The sequence below is a fragment of the Arachis stenosperma genome, chromosome 6 (genome assembly GCF_014773155.1).
Source record: "Arachis stenosperma cultivar V10309 chromosome 6, arast.V10309.gnm1.PFL2, whole genome shotgun sequence".
Taxonomy (NCBI): Eukaryota; Viridiplantae; Streptophyta; class Magnoliopsida; order Fabales; family Fabaceae; genus Arachis; species Arachis stenosperma.
This window is the reverse complement of record NC_080382.1, coordinates 6534390-6553848: the sequence shown is the minus strand read 5'-3', so window position 1 is coordinate 6553848 and position 19459 is coordinate 6534390. Positions and strand designations below refer to the sequence as shown.

Here is a 19459-nt window from a genome sequence, read left to right as displayed (position 1 = left end):
AAAAAAAGTTGGAGACGAAAAAAATTTTCAGCTCCTACTTTAGTGACCAAAATCGTACTTAACCCTTCTATTTACTATATAATCAATATCCACTTCACATATTTTCTTTATCTCTTCTCACATAATTTCATACCTCTTTCTCTTTCTCCCTTTCCATTTTTGCTAATTTTTTGCACAAATAGAATTTGGTTGATGCCCATAGTTTTTTTTTTTTAATTTGCAAAACGTATGTATTAAATGATTTGTGATTATATTCATTAACTTTTCTATTTCTTTGTGTCATTGTATTCATAAGTTATATAATGTCTTTGTCATCTATATATCACTTTTTTTCAATAATTTACATTTTTTTAATATCATTTAGTTGTAACAATATTGTTGAAAATACATGTTATCATGATTTATAAAAAATAAAATTAAAAAATTAAATATTATTTTTGATTATCAATACTTTAATAATATTTATACTTTTATTTTATCTAATAGTTTCATTACTGTACCATAGTATTTAAATATAACCAAAAAAAAATATTAAAAAAAAAACAAAAGTAACTATTTTAAAAAGAATGATACGAAATCAGATGAATAAACTTCAACTGAATATTTTTTTTATTATTTATAGTCTAATTTATGTATACTTTTTTATAATTATTAAATTTTGAATTAATTTTTTATTTTAAATTATCATTTATCACAACTATTATAAAATTTAAATTAATAATTCTATATTATTAGACAAAATTTTAAACTTCTTAATCAATTAAATTTAATTCATATTATTATTTAATTAAATTACAAAATAATGGTTAACCATAATTATTATCTATATTAAAAGGATTTTTTTGTATATCTTTTTTGTCGAATAATAATATTATTAAATCATATATAAATTGTCATATTAAATGAATATATTGTAAAATATTTTTTACAAATTAATTTTTAAATTTAATATTAATTTATATATTATCTAATATATTCTTAAATAATATTAATATTTTAAATTTATATTATATAATATAATTAATTTAGTTTTCCGTATGCTAATCTTAATCTAATTGTTAATTATTTATAAAGATGTACACAAGATGAAATATATATGATGGTAAACAAAATTCTAAGGAGACACCACCCAGCAATTGTTGTATAACACGCAATTTTTTTTATCATACATGCTAATAATATAGATATTTTTTATATTATTTGTCAGTTAGATTAAAAAAAAAAATTGAGCTAATAAATAATTAAATCGAATATTATCACTGATACTAGCGTCTCGTCTTAAGTGTTGGGTTTTTTTCTCTCCTTTGTGAGGTCCAAGCCCAACATTTTGGGGGTGTATTCTTGCACCCTAGTGTCACAACCCTAATTCAGTTTTTTGAGGTATTTTTGAGTGAGAGAGAATAGCCACCAAGTGAGAGAGAAGAGTGAAAAACAGAATTTCCGTTTTTTCCCAAAGCAGTAAATTTCAAATGGCAGTTTCTCAGTTGTTCACCGTTGGATCGGCTTGAAATTTAAACTACGTGTTCTTATCATCTTGTTTTTCATTCTGGTCGGTGGAGATGTTGATTGGAGGTTTGCAGTAGGAGAAATTGGTTTCGCAAGAGAGAAATTAGGTTTTCCATTTTTACACAGAGCAGAAATTTTAGAACGGAAGTTTCTCATTCTTTCACCGATGGATCGACGTGAAATTTGAACTGTAGATTTTTCACATCTTGTTCTTCATTCTGAACGGTGGAGATTTTAATTGGAGGTCTGCAGAGGAAGAAATTGGCTTCGACATCAGCTCTATTTTTTGGGTATATTTCATCTTCTTGCCTATTATTTGTGAGCTTTGGTGCATTGATGTTTTGGCTGGTTATATGCACATTTTTGTGCTTTGTTTGAGACTCTCTTGTATCTCATTTGATTATAGTGGAGTTATTTCATTGGTCTGGACGACCCGTGGTTTTTACCTCTCACGTTGAGGGGGTTTTCCACGTTAAAATCTCGGTGTGTTCTTGTTATTGCTTTACTTGCTATATTTGCTTGTTATAGTTGCTGCCATATTGTGTTGTGAGTGCTTCCATATTGTTCTTGTGTTGGACATTGTTGTCGTTTCCGCTGCTAGGCTCTTTCATACTGGTATCAGAGCTTGTTGGTATTTTTCTGGGCTTGTGATTCTGTGAACAATGGAAGCTAATATTAATACTAGTAGGATGATCACTCTTAATGGTCCTAATTATGATTTGTGGAAGTCAAAGATGGAAGATTTGCTTTATGTCAAAAATTTTCATCAACCAGTTTTTGGTATAGAGAAGCCTAATGATAAGTCTGATGATGATTGGACTTTGTTGCATAGACAAGTCTGTGGATATATTAGGCAGTGGGTTGACGATAATGTGTTGAACCATATTGGAGAGACACATGCTCGTCAACCCACTGCCTAATATATCCACAGACTTGTCTATGCAACAAAGTCTAATCATCATCAGACTTATCATTAGGCTTCTCTGTACCAAAAACTGGTTGATGAAAATTTTTGACATAAAGCAAATCTTCCATCTTTGACTTCTACAAATCATAATTAGGACCATTAAGAGTGATCATCCTACTAGTATTAATATTAGCTTCCATTATTCACAGAATCACAAGCCCAGAAAAAATACCAACAAGCTCTGATACCAGTATGAAAGAGCCTAGCAGCGGAAACGACAACAATGTCCAACACAAGAACAATATGGAAGCACTCACAACACAATATGGCAGCAACTATAACAAGCAAATATAGCAAGTAAAGCAATAACAAGAACACACCGAGATTTTAACGTGGAAAACCCCCTCAACGTGAGAGGTAAAAACCACGAGTCGTCCAGACCAATGAAATAGCTCCACTATAATCAAATGAGGTACAAGAGAGTCTCAAACAAAGCACAAAAATGTGCATATAACCAGCCAAAACATCAATGCACCAAAGCTCACAAATAATAGGCAAGAAGATGAAATATACCCATTTGTTCTTCAAAACTCGCATACCCTTCGGTAGTTTCACCAACTCATAGGTATCATTCTCAAGCAAGGACTTCATTTCTTCTTGCATAGCTTCAAGCCATTGAGCTTTGCTTTCATCTTCAACAGCCTCTCCAAAGCATTCAGGTTCTCCCCCATCAGTCAACAAAACAAACTCATGTGGAGAATACTTTGATGAAGGCTTCTTCTCTCTTGTAGATATTCTGAGTGCATTTGCAGTCCAAAGCTGGTTCTTGATCTTGATCATCATCACCAACTTCATCAAGTATCGGATCAACTGTTCCATCTTCACCTGCACTTGCATCATGCTCATTATTTTGAGCTTCAACTCCACCATCTTCTACCATAGGCATAGAGGGAGTAATATCCATCTCAGAAAAATCATCACTAGGCTGAACCAATGGCTTCTCTGCATGATCAACATCCTTCAATGTTTGGTCTTCAACAAAGACAACATCTCTACTTCGATCACCTTCTTGCTAACAGGATCATAAAACCTGTAACCAAACTCATCCATACCATAGCCAATAAAAATACACTGCCTAGTCTTTACATCAAGTTTAGATCTCTCATCTTTAGGAATATGAACAAAAGCTTTACATCCAAAGACTCTTAAATGATCATAAGAAACATCATTACCTGACCATACCTTCTCTGGCACTTCAAATTGTAAGGGAACACATGGTATTCGGTTCAAGACATGAACAACAGTGCTCAAAACTTCACCCCAAAAGGATTTTGCCAATCCAGATTGTGACAACAAGCACCTAACTCTTTCATTAAGCTGTGGTTTTAGATATTTTTATACAATACGAGATAAAAACACAAAATTAATAATAAGTTAGTGATTAACTATTGTGTGGAGGCAACTTTCTTAACATCAGATATCGTATTTCATTTTCTACTGAAAACAATTCTAATTATATAAGTACAAATAACAATTTATATTTAAATATACGGATTTACATACAAATTAATAAATTCATTAAAAAAATCTCATCAATATTTAAGTATTATCTTTTTTGGTTGTTTACTGTATCTCATAGTTTAATAAGTCAAAAACTAATTTATCATAGATTTAAGTTTCATATTTTTATTTAAGAGTTTGTCGTTAGCCAATAAATTATTTATTGGATACGTAAAGTAGAATTCGAATCTCTAACATTTACTTAAGTAGATGAATAAATTTATCACTTAACAAATTCAAATTAGTTTAATACTCAAGTATTAAAATTTAAAAGCAGTAAATGAGTAAAAATAGACAATCTAAGTCAAAAACAATGATGAATTTTACAAAAAGTTCTGAAAAGGTAAAAGAAGTTGTACAAATTAACAAACAAGTCCAAGTAGCACTCTACACTTAACAAAACGGCCCCAAAAGATTGACGTTATTCCATTCGCAAGTCACTAAAATTTGAAAAGAGAAATTCGCAACCCCTTTTCCCTCCTCTCTCTATGCTCTTCTCTCTCTCTCTCTCTCTTCGCCGGAGCCAACGTCTCTTGTTCTTCACTCTTCGCTCTTCACCCTTCACCGCATTCACTTCTCACTCATCACTCATCACCGCCGAGTGAGAGACAGAGAGACAGAGAGAAGAGATCACACAAATGCAAGATATATTCGGATCAGTTCGGCGATCGCTGGTGTTCCGTGCTTCGCCTGAGAACGAAGAGCACTCGCTGAGAGGAACCCTAGTTGATAAGATCGGTTACTGTATACGCAATTCCAGAGTCTTCTCTAAGCCCTCACTGTCTCCACCGTCCTTGCCGCCGATTCCCAAGGACGTTGCTGCTGCTGCTCCGCCGCCGCCTACGATCCGATGGCGCAAGGGCGAGTTGATCGGTTGCGGCGCCTTTGGCCAAGTTTATGTTGGAATGAATCTCGATTCTGGAGAACTTTTAGCAGTTAAACAGGTCGATTCCTTTTCCTTCATTCTTCCTTTGCTTTTTCGCTTTTGTTGCTAATTTCGGTTTTTATTTTTTATTTTTACTTTGCTAGCATCCTGTTGATTTTAAAGTGGATTTTCATTTTTGTCTTATGATTAGCTCTCTGTTTCTTAGGAACTGATATTTTGTTTAAATCACTTCTTGAAATTGTCGGCACTTCTATTTGAACTCGTTTCATTTTTTAGATTTAAGACTTGAATTGATTTCGTTTTCCTGTCTGGGTTTTCAGGTTTTGATTGCAGCGAGTAGTGCTTCGAAGGAGAAGGCACAGGTTCGTTGTCTTGATTGAGTTCCATTTGCCACGGATTCTGATTGCATCAACTAAAGCAATTTGATCCGACTCAATTGTTATACAATTCCAAATAATAAACATAAAAAATTAAGAGTTATAGATGTTTATTTATTTACTACTATGGTTCAATGCCGGTATTGACCTGAAGTAATGGGAAAACAAATTTGTTTTCTCATAAATCAGAATATTTTGGGCTGTCACACTATTTGAGATCCTGATAAATTAGCTGACTCCTTGTGCTGTTGTTTGATTAACCTTTTGCATACTAACAGGCTCATGTAAAAGAGCTCGAGGAAGAAGTTAAGCTTCTTAAAGATCTTTCACATCCCAACATTGTTGTGAGTATGATATTCTATTGGTGGAAGAAATTGATAAATCAGTTAGTTAACCCAAACTATTTCTTTTCTTGACTGAATAACTTCTTTTTGTGCTGTAGAGATATTTGGGTACAGTTAGAGAGGAGGACACCTTAAATATTCTCCTGGAGTTTGTCCCTGGTGGATCCATATCATCACTGTTGGGGAAATTTGGAGCTTTCCCTGAGGCAGTAAGTTGTATCTACCAAACTAGTGTACTGGATAATTTTATATGCCATACGTCATATGATATTATATTTCCACTAATTCATTTAACAGGTCATAAGAACTTACACAAAGCAGTTGCTGCTTGGACTTGAGTACTTGCACAAAAATGGAATAATGCACAGAGATATTAAGGTGATTTTTCTTGTAGTATCATTGATTAGCATGTCAGATCTCCTTTTTTGAGTGACTAATGTTCACTTGTAATCAATTTCAGGGGGCCAATATTCTTGTAGATAATAAAGGTTGCATTAAACTTGCAGATTTTGGGGCCTCCAAACAAGTTGTTGAGCTGGTAATCTAAGTCTTCTCTATTTCTCTACTATAGTACTATTAGATATACTATTTTGACTTTGTAAGGATCTTGTATCTGCGTATTTGTTGAAGACGCGTCTTTGTTTGATTTAGGCTACTATTTCGGGTGCCAAGTCTATGAAGGGTACTCCATATTGGATGGCTCCTGAGGTTATTCTCCAGACTGGACATAGCTTGTAAGGCCGATTTTATTTTTATTTTTTTTTTACCTTTGATATACTATTAGGAACTTCCTTGTTCTTATATACCGTACTAAGGTCCTTGGTCATATATACATATATATATAATTTTTAAGTTTTTCTATGCAAGTGTATATTGATATTGATGCCTTTTCAGCTCTGCTGACATATGGAGTGTGGGTTGCACTGTGATTGAGATGGCCACTGGAAAGCCTCCCTGGAGCCAACAATACCAACAAGAGGTATCCCAAATTTTGACTCATTATATTCTGTTTGAGGTGCTCTCTGAACATCTACTGAAAAATTGGACCAGGTTGCTGCTCTCTTCCATATAGGGACAACTAAGTCTCATCCGCCAATCCCTGATCATCTCTCTGTTGCAGCCAAAGATTTTCTGCTAAAATGTTTGCAGAAGTATGTTTATTTTTATTCTTCTCTGCTTTCCCTCTATCCAAATTAATTCTACTCTATTTCTTAGTGTGAATGATTAATAAATTCTTTATTCAAAATGTACTTGCTGGGTTTTATCACCCGGGAAAAAAAAAAGAATACATGCTCAGTGATAAAGGTGTTTTATTTGGTTTCCTTTCTAAATGTTAATTTTTGGGTTATGATAAATACATTATCCTTTTGCAGGGAACCATATTTGAGGCCATCGGCATCAGAACTACTGCAGGTAATTCTATGAGCATTTCTCTTCTGAATGCGCCCAAGAAAGCTGCACTATTGAAGTGGACATTTGATTCATTTAAGTTACTGTTATCTATAACTAGTGGAATGTGTTGTATTAATATCAATGTTTTGCATTCAAATATTCAGTTCTCGATAAGATTAACTGAGTTTCTTACTGGGTGCAGCATCCCTTTGTTACTGGTGAACCTATGGATTCTCTTCCTGTTTCATCTACTGTCGTGGTATGTATTATGCATGACTATTGGGTATAAACACTATGTATCTTTGTTAATCCAACTAAACTACTTTTTCTTCTCATAGAAAAATTTGGAAGCTTCATCTTCTTGTGCTCCAAATGTTGAATCATTGTAAGTAGTGAAATGATATTCTTCTCTGGACTTGTAAGATTGCAGTTGCTTCTTTGGCCCATGTTGACCATTTTTATTTTTTCAATTAGCCTTCGTTGCTCAAATTTGAATCTTGAGGACTCAGGAAATAAAGAGTTGTGGGGAATTAGCAACGATGATGATGACATGTGTATGATTGATGACGACGAGGAGTTCTCTCAGAATGATGTCAAACACGAACCTTTGATCTCAGAAAATATTGAGGTGAATACTTTCAGATCCTTATCACTTCTTGTAGTTGTAGTATTTATTTCCCATGAAAGTCATAACCTAAGTAACCTTTTTTCCTGAAAAAATAAATGTAGAGCTTCAACCCGATGTCAGATCCCTCTGATGATTGGGTGTGTAAGTTTGATGGAAGTCCGGAATTGGAACACAAAGGAGTCAGTTTTGGCACAGACGAAAATGATAAGTCACTTGGTCACTTAGGGGATTATAACAAGGAGCAGAAAGATTTTTCCTTTCCGAGCGTGCCATCTCTATCAGAGGAAGATGATGAGCTCACGGAGTCAAAAATTCAAGCTTTTTTGGATGAGAAGGTATTGTTTCTGGTTGGAATCTAGTTAGTCCTTCTGCACTCTATCTTTTCTACAGTAAATGCTGTGCTGAGTGATGACTGTTTGCTTTTATGGCAGGCTCTTGAACTGAAGAAGCTGCAGACACCTTTATATGAGGAGTTCTACAACAGTATAAATATATCTTGTTCACCAAGTGTGATTGATGGAACAAGTGATGAAACTGCTTCTCGGAAGTTTTTGAAATTACCTCCTAAGAGTAAGTCACCAAGTCGGGTACCAAGCACTCCATCTAAAGCAGCTGACAATACTGGAAGTCCCGGAAGTAACGGCAGGTCCTCATCAACTGTTGGCAATGTAAATGATCATAGTTCACAGGACCTTCCATCTTCTCCCCTTAATGAATTTAAAGGGCTGATAGTTGACTCCCAGCAGGAACCTGGTAGCCCAAGGTTAATACTTTGCTTTGCTTTTGTTAGCTTCAATAATTTTCATAAATAAGTAATTTCAGTTCTAGACATTTTACTTTCAGTTTAAGCTTTTCGAAACAGAGAGAGTGGAAAGAAGAGCTCGACCAGGAGCTTGAAAGAAAACGAGGTTAGAAGTTTATTAACTTTGTTGTTAGAAGATTTTTGCTATTATCTAGTATTTGTGCAATTTGTCAATCGTGCATAATTGAAAAGTAATTTGGATGAACCAAACAAACAAAAGAGGCTATGTTTTAATTTATATCTAATCTATTTATTTACTGGGACATGATTGCAGAATGGAGGCGCCAAGCAGGGGTGGGGTCAAAGACTTCTTCACCAAAGGATAGAGCTTTACATCGGCAGAGAGAGCGGACACGATTTGCTTCTCCCAGCAAATAAGATTGTTGTGTTAAGAGCGTTCATCTTGCCTCCGTGAATGCTTCTTATAAAATCACTGTGCTTGCAAATGCAAGTGTTGCTGCAGTTTTGTTGCGGTTACTAATGCTGTAGTTATATATGTCTTTTTGCCATTCTACACATGCTGAGATCCTTTTGTGTCTGAAAAGCTTCGATTGCTCTCCCAAGTCCCTTGAGCTTGTCCGTGTTGTTCTGGCATGTAAAGCTTTTTATAGAAGTGTTGCTTGAAAATTTTACTTTATTTTTGGGGTCGAGAGAGATGGATGCTCGTCTCAAGTTTTATGCCCGATTGTATTATGAATATGAATATAGAAATAATCAGAACTAATGAACTATAACCAAATCCACTGTCATAGACTCAGCTTAGGGGAATGAAAATGCATTTGCAAGTTGGAATCTTGAAAGGAAGAAGCGGAATGAGTTCTACTCTTTGAAGTCTCTCTTCTTTCTCGTTCCCTTTCCCTTCAAGAGCTCAACTCATAATCACACCCTAGACAGAGTTGCTGCTGAAATTTAAAACCACTCAACATGCTGGCTTGAGGTTTTGGGTTGCTTCTTAGGTTTTTGAAATCGGTTATTCTCAAACTTAGCTTTAGTGATAAGTGAGTAAAGTAAGTCTGCCTCAGCCGATATATCATAGGGTGCTTCTAGTATACTGCAACATCAAACATAAATGTATGAGAAATTAATGGAATGGATACAATAAAGCCTAGAACCTATATACCATTTGAAGCAAGTTAATGGAAACGTGTGCTAGAGATTATCGCCAAGAACAGTTTTTGTTGGACGACTAAGCTTAATTACCTGTCAAGTAGCTCCTCCAAGAGGATTCTTTGTGATGGGGTAACGTAATGAATGCAATTTCTAGGGCATTGTCCGACAGCACATTGAACTTGATAATCATCACCATGACCTAAATTATTGTAGAGTAAAATGGATTTTACAAAATTATGAAAATAATGTTGTTTACGCAAAGACATTTTGAAACTAGAAGAATGAACAGTAGAAGAAGCTAACCTTGAGAAGATGCACGCGCTGTTCCAGTTGAAGAGACAAACGAAAATGCATGAGGTGCTCTTTGCACACATGAACTTGAACATGCTGCACAAAAATTGTTCATAAGATGCTAAATATTACTGCATGGAGTAATGATTAGGAGTCCTAATCATATTATCATTCTTCTAACGAGTAAAAATTCAAATATATATGTTATTTTTCCAAATCTTCCTTATTTAAAAATTAAGAAGATAATTAGGAGGAGCACCTTACCTTTGCCAACACAGAGAAGCTCATTAACAAAAATATCAAAAGCTTCACACTCTGGTGCATCAAATGGATCTAAGCATTCCCTACAAAATGCAATTCCAAAGCTGAATGCATATAGCGGAATCTGAAATTATGGAAAAAGTGGAAAAGAAGAATCACCTTTCAATAATTTCTGATCGGGTGCAGTTGGAAAGTATCTGCAGCAATATGAAGTTAGAAAAATGAATACTATGAATACGTGAGTATCATGCGGAAAATTGTAGTAGCACCTGGTACGCCTCAATTACACGGCGAATCATGGAATCACCGTCTTTGTTAACATCTGGATGGAACTGCTTAACCTTTTTTAAAGAAGAGAAATCATAAAAACATGAGTGAGTAATAGAATTATGATAAGAATGCAAAATATTTTTTAGTTTCTGAGAATTGATGCTGGTGTTTTGTACTTTGGATCGAAAAGCAGCTTTGATCTCGGTGGTGGAGCAATCAGGTTGAAGTCCAAGAACTGCATAAGCTGAAGCAGTGGAAAGAGGAACATCTTCTCTGCTTCTGCAACTGCAACTGTAACTAACTCTTCTTGCTTGCTTCTTCGGAATGTGTTTCCGCAAGGGTAAAATGGTAATTGAGGTTGGGGTTGCTGTTAGTGTTAAGCCACTCAACAACCACGAACCCATTATTCTCAATTACTCTTGTGGCCACAATGGTTCCATCCATTTTCTTAAAATTTAGATTTGTTATGGTCTACAAGATTCGTGAAACTTTGTTTGGACTAAATTCGTGTTCAACAACAATTCTAAAGTTTTACGTAAAACAGAAAATAGATCCTCTTACATTTTTTTTTTCGTGACTCTTACATTTTTTTTCAAGGGGGTAGAGTGTAATTTTTAATTTTTTTTAATATTTTTTTATATTTTCTCTTAATCTCATTTATAAAATATATGGTGAATACTTTCTCAAATGAGAAAAAAATTTGAAAAGATCAATCCCTAAAACAAGTGCCTAAAGACATGAATTAAAATGAAAAATATAAGATGCATTAATTTACACACAAAAAATCTCACATTTGTTTTCTCACTTATATTTAGAAGTCCAATATTTATACTGTAAATCAGATGTTATTGTGCACATAATAATTCAATTTATTCTGCACACAGTTAGTCAGTTAGTTGGATCCTACACAATTATCATAAAATTGTGGTACTTGAAAGGGAAGAAAATTTAGTTGAATTATACTCATAATATTATTAGTAAATATTTGAACTAAGTATACAAAATAATGATTAACAAATGCCCTAAATCCATTATACTGCTGAGTGTCCTCTATTCAAAGAAACAAATCCAAGGCTGGATAATTTTCTAGACAAAAATTGAACACTAGAAATTCAATGGTGAGAATAAAAGAAGCTAATAATCCTTATTTTCTTGGCCCAAGTAATAGAGAATACACTTTTTATCAGGTACATAACCTTCATCTTTCAGGTGTTCCAATAACCCACACAAAACCCAGTATATAATGTCAGCTTTTGGATGCAACTTGTCCCCAACAACGAAACTGTTAACTTTCTTATCAATCTCAATGCAACTTATGCCTACTTCCTTTGCTACTCCCATCTCTTTCATTCTCTTAATGGCACCTGCTCTTTCTTTCCATTTCCCTTCAATGGAGTATATGTTTGCCATCAAAACATAAGGAGCTGGCCTCTCTGGTGTAGCTAAAAATAATTGATCCGCGGCATATTTACCCATCTCAGAATCACCATGGATGCTACAAGCACCAAGCAATGCTTGCCAAATCAGTACACCCGGATTCTCAGGGAATCCCTCAATGAACTTTTTAGCTTCCTCAAGAAGTCCTGCCCTGCCCAACATGTCAACAACACAGGCGTAATGTTCCGAGCGAGGACTTATGCCGTGATCTCTAGTCATGGATTCTAAGAACTCCATGCCCTTGTCGACAAAGCCTGCATGGCTGCATGCGTGTAGTAGTGACAAAAATGTAACATCTGTTGGTGCTACACCCTCCATTCTCATCTCTTCATAAAATTCAAGTGCTCTAAAACCATCTCCATGGCGAGCAAAAGCCGCAATAATAGAGTTCCATGAAACCGAGTTCTTTTGACTCATTCGATGAAAGACTTGGAGTGAGTCATTCAAATCACCGCACTTGGAATACATGTTTACAAGGCCATTACTTACAAAAGGATTCTGAATGAAGTTCTTCTTAATAACCAAAGAGTGAATCTGCTTACCAAGAGACAAAGACGTGTCAATACCAAATACGCCAAGAATAGCAGAAACCATGTTGGGATCCACTTCAATACCCAATTTCAACATTCTCATGAATATCTGGATAGCCTCCTCCTCAAATCCATTTTGAGCAAAGGCTACAAGGATTACAGTTAAGGAAATTTCATCTAGCTCCTCCGCAGACTCAAAAATCTTCCATGCTTCTTCTAAACTTCCGCACTTTGAATAAAAATCCATCAAAGCACTTTCAATGCATAAATCCGACTGCATTCCTAACTTCCAAAGCAGGCCATGAATTTTACAACCTTCCCTCAGTGCCTGTAAACCTGAACAAGCCATAAGTGAGCTCAAATAGGTCAAAATATTAGGACTCACTGCCCCGCAACGCATTTGAGCAAACAAATTCAAACTATCCTCATAAAATTCATTTTGCGCAAGGCCAGAAATCACTGCTGTCCAAGTCACAACATTCCTCTCAAGCATCTCATCAAAAACCTGCCTCCATTCACTAAAACACCCACACTTAAAGTATGAAGTTATGAGAGCATTTCCCACCATAATTTCCTTCTCAAAGCCACCAAGAAACACCAAACCATGTATCATTTTGGTTAAACTAGAGAATTCAGCTCCATCACAAGCTGACAGCACTGTAGTCAGAGTTGCTTTATCAAATCCACAACACCCTGTCCCTGACTCACTCCTTTGTTTCTTAAAGAACATTAAACCCGAATCAAAATCCCTGTTTCTTAAAAACCCAGAAATCATAGTGTTCCATGACACTGTATCTCTCACGGGCATTCGATCAAACACCTTAAGGGCATCCTGCAGTTCACCACATTTCGAGTACACCGACAAGAGAGAGTTCCAAACAAAAAGGGCATTACGTGGGAACCTATCAAAATCGAATGATTGAGATCGTTTGATGAGATGGGCATGGATGGAAGAACCAAGGCGAAGGTTTCCATCTCTGCCGCAAAGGGAGAGAAGAGAAGCTGAGGTTGGTGCAGGGAATGGGTTTTGAGAAGTTGGTAATGGTGGGTTCTTCAGATTGACGGGGGAACTGAGAGAATCCACCAATGAAGGGATATAAACATTGAATTTCCATCTGGATTTCATCCATGAAATAGATCATAACAATACAGTGGTTCAATGAAAACCACATTACACACAACTACGTCTCACCACAGTATCTGGCTTAAGTAAAAATTAGCACTCATGTCAAAAACAAAATAAAAGAAAAAATAAAAATAAAAATAAAATCCACGTAAAATGTGCTCTAAAAGACTTCTTAAAACATAGAAATTCGAAGTTTTGATGTCTTTTAATGTATTGAAAATATAAGGAATTTATTTTTTAATAATTTTTATTAAAACTTTGTTATAACATTTTAAACTAATATCTTCAAAGTATTTGTTAACAAGTAGATATTCTACTCGCATAAACAAAATGCTAATACTAGTATTGTGTTAATTTAGCGAGAAACATTAAATAAATTAGTTCATCTTTTAATAGTCTTGAGTTCGAGTTCATACATTAAAAGGAGACGGTTGCTAATGATTTTTCTAGCTAAAAAAATCAACTAAAATTTCCCTTATGTTTAGCCTTCCTTTGTTAAATTTAAGAGAGGTAAAAAACCAATACTTTTTTTTTATCAATATTAGCCAACACTTTGAGCCTAATATTTTATAATTCAGTATTTGATTTTGGTAAAAAATAATAAACTTTGTTAGTTATGTAATACTACTTTAAAATCTAAAATACATGAGCATTTCACAAGGCTGTTGTGTTGAGTGTGATTATCATACAACTTCATAGAATGAAGTGTGTTTCATCGTAATTCCAAGCATGCAGAGCAACACAAGGAGTGACACCCTCAGGGTCAGTAACTTCAAAAGTCAACTCAATATGCATCACCTCTCCTGGGATCACTGAAATGTAGTTATCAGAATAATGAACCGGAAGAATTCTTGTGTCTTCCCCTTCCTTATTGTCCTTCTTTGAGGTATGAACAGAAAAATGAAGAAAGAAAGCAACACCAACGTCATTCCCATTTATCTCATAAACTTTCAAACCATCACTTTTCCCAGCAAAACATCTCTGTGACCTCTTAAACCAACCAACTTCATGTTCCTTGTCAACCAAGGAATCTGCTGTTTCCAGTGAGTCCTTACCATCAACATAGCTGAGCCTACTTGTTGAACTTTTGAAGTATGGTTCTTTTGATGTGTTCTTCACTTGAATTTGAATTTTGTAAGTGGACCCTTCATTGGAAGTCTGGGATGTTATCCTGAGAGGTATTTTCTTCTTCCTATATGGCTCCAATAGCTTGTAATCTCCACCGGAAATATGTAACCAATAAAAGTTTCTAGAGATGGTTGTGTGATCTGACATGCTGTATAGTTTGAGAAGAAGAAAATAAACTGGTTCTGAATTTTTTGACTTCGGATAATCCATCTCAGAAATAGATGCAACTTTCTTTGGCAGCAAAGAGAGATTTTCAAGAATCTTATAGTATGAGCATGTTCCTTCCAGATTCCACACAGAAGCTTCCATAGCCACATTAGATAATTCTTTCAACGTAGTATTAACAACCTGTGTTGGGAAAAGATAAATTATAAAATCAATTGAAATTTATCATATTTGTAAAATGACGTGTCTAATTTTATTCCTAAATCATATAACTGAGCTTCATTTCATACACAATTACCTCTATAGAATATGTAGCCAGATTAAGTTGTATGTGAATTGGCTCGGCAGCACATCGACAACCATAGAAGCCTGCGGTTTGGTCGAGGAGATGATCATAAAACTGACCTCTCAGACCCGTCCAAGGATTTTGCGTCTTCCAAATCAATACACCGGTATATTTGCTCCACATTCGAGAGCTCCATCCTTCGAGAAGAGCTCTATATTGTACGTAATTGACAAGTTGAGCCTGACAGGATAATAGAATAAAAATTTTACACCAGCTTCAATGAAAGAACAAAGGAAGGAAAATCAGGAATGGCCAAAGATATGAAGACTTCTCTTACCTTCAAACAAAAATCATCAAGATCTTTTGCATCACCATAAAGTTGAATTTGATCATGAACCTTGCTTGGTTTCGAATAAGGAATGTATTTATGGTACTCCCATATGGGGTTTGGAACTTCTTCTACATAACCATTGGATAGTTTCTTAAACACTGGTATCTTCCATCCTTCCGGAGGCATTGTGGCTCTTATGGTAGATGCAACTGGCACTCCTACGGAGCCAACCTCTGGATTAAATCCATAATCATAATAATTATCCTTGAAAAAGTCTTCCGGATTTTGAATTTCATAAGGACCATCAGTGAAATTCCCCTTTCCATCAGCAAACCCATCCCACAATGATCCTTCTATGTATATGCGTGTGCCATCAAGGTACTGACTGGGATCGGTCAGCTCCGGAGACAAGTGTCCTACAGATTTGTTAGTTTCATCTACAGCTTCAAACCAAGGATGAAGCCTCAGATCATTTTTCAAAGCAGTATTTATATCATCTGGTGGAATTTGTTCATTTCCACCCACCCAGAGAGCAAGACTAGGATGATTTCTGAGAAGCTTCACCGTGTCTCTTGCACAAAACAAGAAAAGATCATGGTCTAGAGGTCCATTTGGATTTGATATTGGATCGCCACGTCCATCAACATCCCCAGTTATCCAGAACTCTTGCCATACCTGGAAGATTTAAACCAGAAGTATGACCATTTTCAAAACCAATGGTGGCATTGATGTAATATAAAAATAAACTATTAAGATACAGATACTGGGATGCAACAAAAGACCTCCAAAAGTACGCTCATAACAAAGTCATGTTCAACACAGACAATGAAGAGAACTACATAACACTGTTTTCAATAATGACAATTGAGTCATTCAAGTTTGTATGGGTTTGACAGAGCAGCATTATTCAATAAATATCTTCAAAAAATATAGCTTAAGGCAAAGGATGACAAGTAGATATATTAGCAATATGGCTTACCAGAAGGCCATAATAGTCACAATAATGATAAAATTCTGGCCTTTCTGCAAGTCCACCACCCCAGCAACGAATCATGTTTAAATTCATATCTGCATGAAATTTTATATCTGCATTATACCGCTTCTTAGAAAGCCTCAGTATCCCATCAGACAATATCCAGTTTCCCCCTCGAATAAAAATTGGTTCTCCATTGACTTTAAACAACCTAAAAGATAAAAAACATGCAACAGACATATACAGAAACAGATTAAGATTGAATTAATTCTACTAAGAAAAAGGTACAGAATACCACATTGAAGAAACATCAAATAAGAAATTCATCATACCTCCCTCCAGTAGCATCATCAATATGGCTCTCAATTTTGCGGAACCCAAAGAGATGGCTCCATGAATCAGACTCACCATATTCTTTAACATCAATGTTAATGATAACATTGTACAAAGACTGCTTTCCCATTCCATTTGGCCACCATAAATTGGGCTTATAGAAGAAAAGCTGGGGAAGAAGATGCAGAAGAAAATAAGCTACAACAATGGCTATGATCACTTTGACTACTTAAAAATCTTTATATACTCTCTTGCTGTCAGTTTTGTTTCTTTGGATCACACCATCAGTATAACCACTTCAGAGGAACATCAAGTAATAATTACAACTTATGAATCCCAATATCTTGGAAATTGCTAAACATCACCTCATCAAATATGTCCCCTCATACCTGAACCTTTTATTTCCTTTTCACAAACAAAGAAACACAGAGAACCACTTATTATTTATGGTATCTTGAACCTAAAAACTAGCAGCAGTATATCAAAGACTGTATGGTCATAATAGTCATTTAGGACTTCAGATTCAGGATATGAAAGTTGATTTCAACAATTACAATAATAGGATTAGAGCAGTTTAAGAGTGAGAATAAGATACATCCACACAGTGGACTAAACTTTGTCAAAAGCAATTGAATGTTGTCACTGACCTCAGGAAATGTATACTGCACCCTTGAATTTGCTGGAACTGAGAGATATTGAGTTTCCACATGCTCCACTAGGCAAATGTTATCCTCAAGTTCCATGATCACTTGGATACTCAAAGAACACTCAGCAGTCCAGGAGCTCTTATTTTCCAACTCAGTAGTTGTGTGTAGATAAGCTCTTTCATAATTGTCAAAAAATGATGACACCAAGTGCAGATCAATTATTTTTACTGGCTGCACAAAACAAAGATACTGAAATCATCCTCCCAAGTAATGGTTAGAACTTAGAAGCACTATCAACTATCAAGAAGTAAACTCTAAAGAATGCTCAATCAAATTCATTAGCTGTATGGAAAAAGGTATCATAGCATTTCTCTAATTGTGAACTACAAAAAAAACCAGTATATGACAGGACTAGCAGTTCTTTATATTTAACCATGAATACAGAAGGGAGAGGAAGGGCAATGCACTGAACCGAAAAGGACGATCAGGAGAAAAAAGGCTAACTTAAATGGTCTCAATGACAAATTCTCATGCATGAAAAGAATTTGGGATAGTGAACTACAATATTTAATATAAGTATATAACTCACCCCAGTAACAGAAATGGAAACTTCATCCCATATTCCAGTATTCCTATCTCTGCAATCAAATTCAACACTAGCATTAGATAAAGATGCATTTTGTTTTACATGACCCACTCTGTAGTGCACATTCTCTTCAAATTTTAAGCAGTCAACATGTAATGCTCAAAATGCACTATATTTAAAAGAATGATGGTTTTTATATATTATTTGACATAATTAAGGGAAAATAAAAGGAAATACATTGTCCATGGAACATTAATCAAGTAAGTGACCTTATTGGAGCTATCCAATCCCAGCCTTCCACATATTGTGTGGCAACATCCTTGCCTATCTGCAGAGCAACAAACGAGAATGACTTAGACACTCTACAATAATCAATCACTTCCTCTCTAACTCTCGTCAGGCTCTCAATTCCAAAGCCCTAACTGATTTAATAAGCTCTAAACCGTATCCTGACCTCGTGATCACCACCCTGTCCCCCTTCAGGAGGAATTCTCCCAGGATGATCGGGAGGGTGAACAAGAACAGCTAGAAGATTACTGCCATCAGGGTGAAGAATATCGGTGACATCAATTGCATGCCTTCGAAACATTCCTTTTGGCAATGTGATTTCGTGCCCATTCAAATACACATCAGCATAGTAATTGATTCCACGGAAGTTCAGATCACAGTGTTGATTGATAGACTGCAAAGGATCCAGTAATTAGTTAACTTATGTCAATCCATGATCCATCAAAACAATAAAGAACCACAATTTCAACATGAGAAGAAGAAACGTACCAGCTTACAGTTAAAGGTAGTAAAAAACCAGAAGGTATAATAATCTCTTCCAGAATCAGCAATATCTACAATGTCTTCATTTTGAAGTCCATAAAAGGGATCAGGCACCACTTTGTTCTTCACTAAGGTCCCCAGAACACTGTCAATTCAATAGATAGTAAACTACCACAAAGACAAGAATGAAAGGAAATGCATGAATGGATAGTAATTAAAAGCTAATAATGCTGTGTTTGTCACAATCAAGAGAGAGAGAGAGAGAGATTACGTTCCAGGGACGAGAGCTTGCATCCATGGTGAAGTGGGGGAAGTAGGGGGGTGAGTAGTGGTGAGCTGGATTCCAGTGAATTGGACTTCGGTGGACCTGGCTGCCAGCCACCCTGAATCAAGCACCGTCTTGCGGTGTTGCTCCGCCATAGTCGCCGGAGTTGAGAATAATTAGATCGCTGAACCGACACGAGTCAGAGAAATGAGAACAGAAATGGAAAGAAAAAGGGTATTTTTTTTTTTTTTTTGTTGATGGTTGCTGGAAATTTTAAAAGAATAACCAGCATTGTGCTTAAGGAATTTTAAGTTCGAGATTTTTTGTCTCAATAAATTTTTAGTCCAAGATTATTAAAATTTATTAATTTTTGTCAATTAATTTATTAATATTTAAAAGTATAAATCAAAATATATTATTAAATTATTATACTAAAAAAAATTAAGTTGATAATTAAAAGTGATAGACAAAATTAATAAATTTAAAAAATAATAAAAATATACATGTATTTTTAGTTTTTTACAAAATGGATAAATATACATTTCAA

The 19459-nt window shown here is 35.2% G+C and overlaps 3 protein-coding genes across 3 annotated transcripts; 1 reads left to right on the top strand and 2 right to left on the bottom strand.

The window, feature by feature from the left end:
- The first annotated feature begins 4419 nt into the window (after window positions 1-4419).
- LOC130936345 (mitogen-activated protein kinase kinase kinase NPK1) lies at window positions 4420-9039 on the top strand. Its single transcript, XM_057866404.1, has 17 exons — window positions 4420-4917; window positions 5180-5221; window positions 5515-5580; window positions 5679-5789; window positions 5878-5958; window positions 6041-6118; window positions 6232-6314; window positions 6475-6559; window positions 6631-6731; window positions 6954-6993; window positions 7175-7231; window positions 7311-7357; window positions 7447-7600; window positions 7702-7935; window positions 8032-8363; window positions 8444-8508; window positions 8677-9039. Exons 1-17 carry the CDS (start codon window positions 4612-4614, stop codon window positions 8778-8780), a joined length of 1986 nt encoding a protein of 661 aa, XP_057722387.1. The 5' UTR covers window positions 4420-4611; the 3' UTR covers window positions 8781-9039.
- A 68-nt stretch (window positions 9040-9107) lies between these two features.
- LOC130933556 (pentatricopeptide repeat-containing protein At3g05340-like) lies at window positions 9108-13481 on the bottom strand. The gene is made up of 9 exons (XM_057863187.1): window positions 11470-13481; window positions 11126-11165; window positions 10511-10747; window positions 10334-10405; window positions 10224-10261; window positions 10068-10147; window positions 9816-9899; window positions 9603-9711; window positions 9108-9453 (listed from the first exon to the last, which is right to left on the bottom strand). Exons 1-9 carry the CDS (start codon window positions 13425-13427, stop codon window positions 9312-9314), a joined length of 2760 nt encoding a protein of 919 aa, XP_057719170.1. The 5' UTR covers window positions 13428-13481; the 3' UTR covers window positions 9108-9311.
- A 511-nt stretch (window positions 13482-13992) lies between these two features.
- On the bottom strand, window positions 13993-19151 carry LOC130936822 (mannosylglycoprotein endo-beta-mannosidase-like). The gene is made up of 11 exons (XM_057866983.1): window positions 18919-19151; window positions 18654-18792; window positions 18331-18558; window positions 18146-18204; window positions 17880-17928; window positions 17291-17521; window positions 16643-16812; window positions 16317-16521; window positions 15344-16012; window positions 15019-15246; window positions 13993-14903 (listed from the first exon to the last, which is right to left on the bottom strand). Exons 1-11 carry the CDS (start codon window positions 19065-19067, stop codon window positions 14121-14123), a joined length of 2910 nt encoding a protein of 969 aa, XP_057722966.1. The 5' UTR covers window positions 19068-19151; the 3' UTR covers window positions 13993-14120.
- Between the last annotated feature and the right edge of the window lie 308 nt (window positions 19152-19459).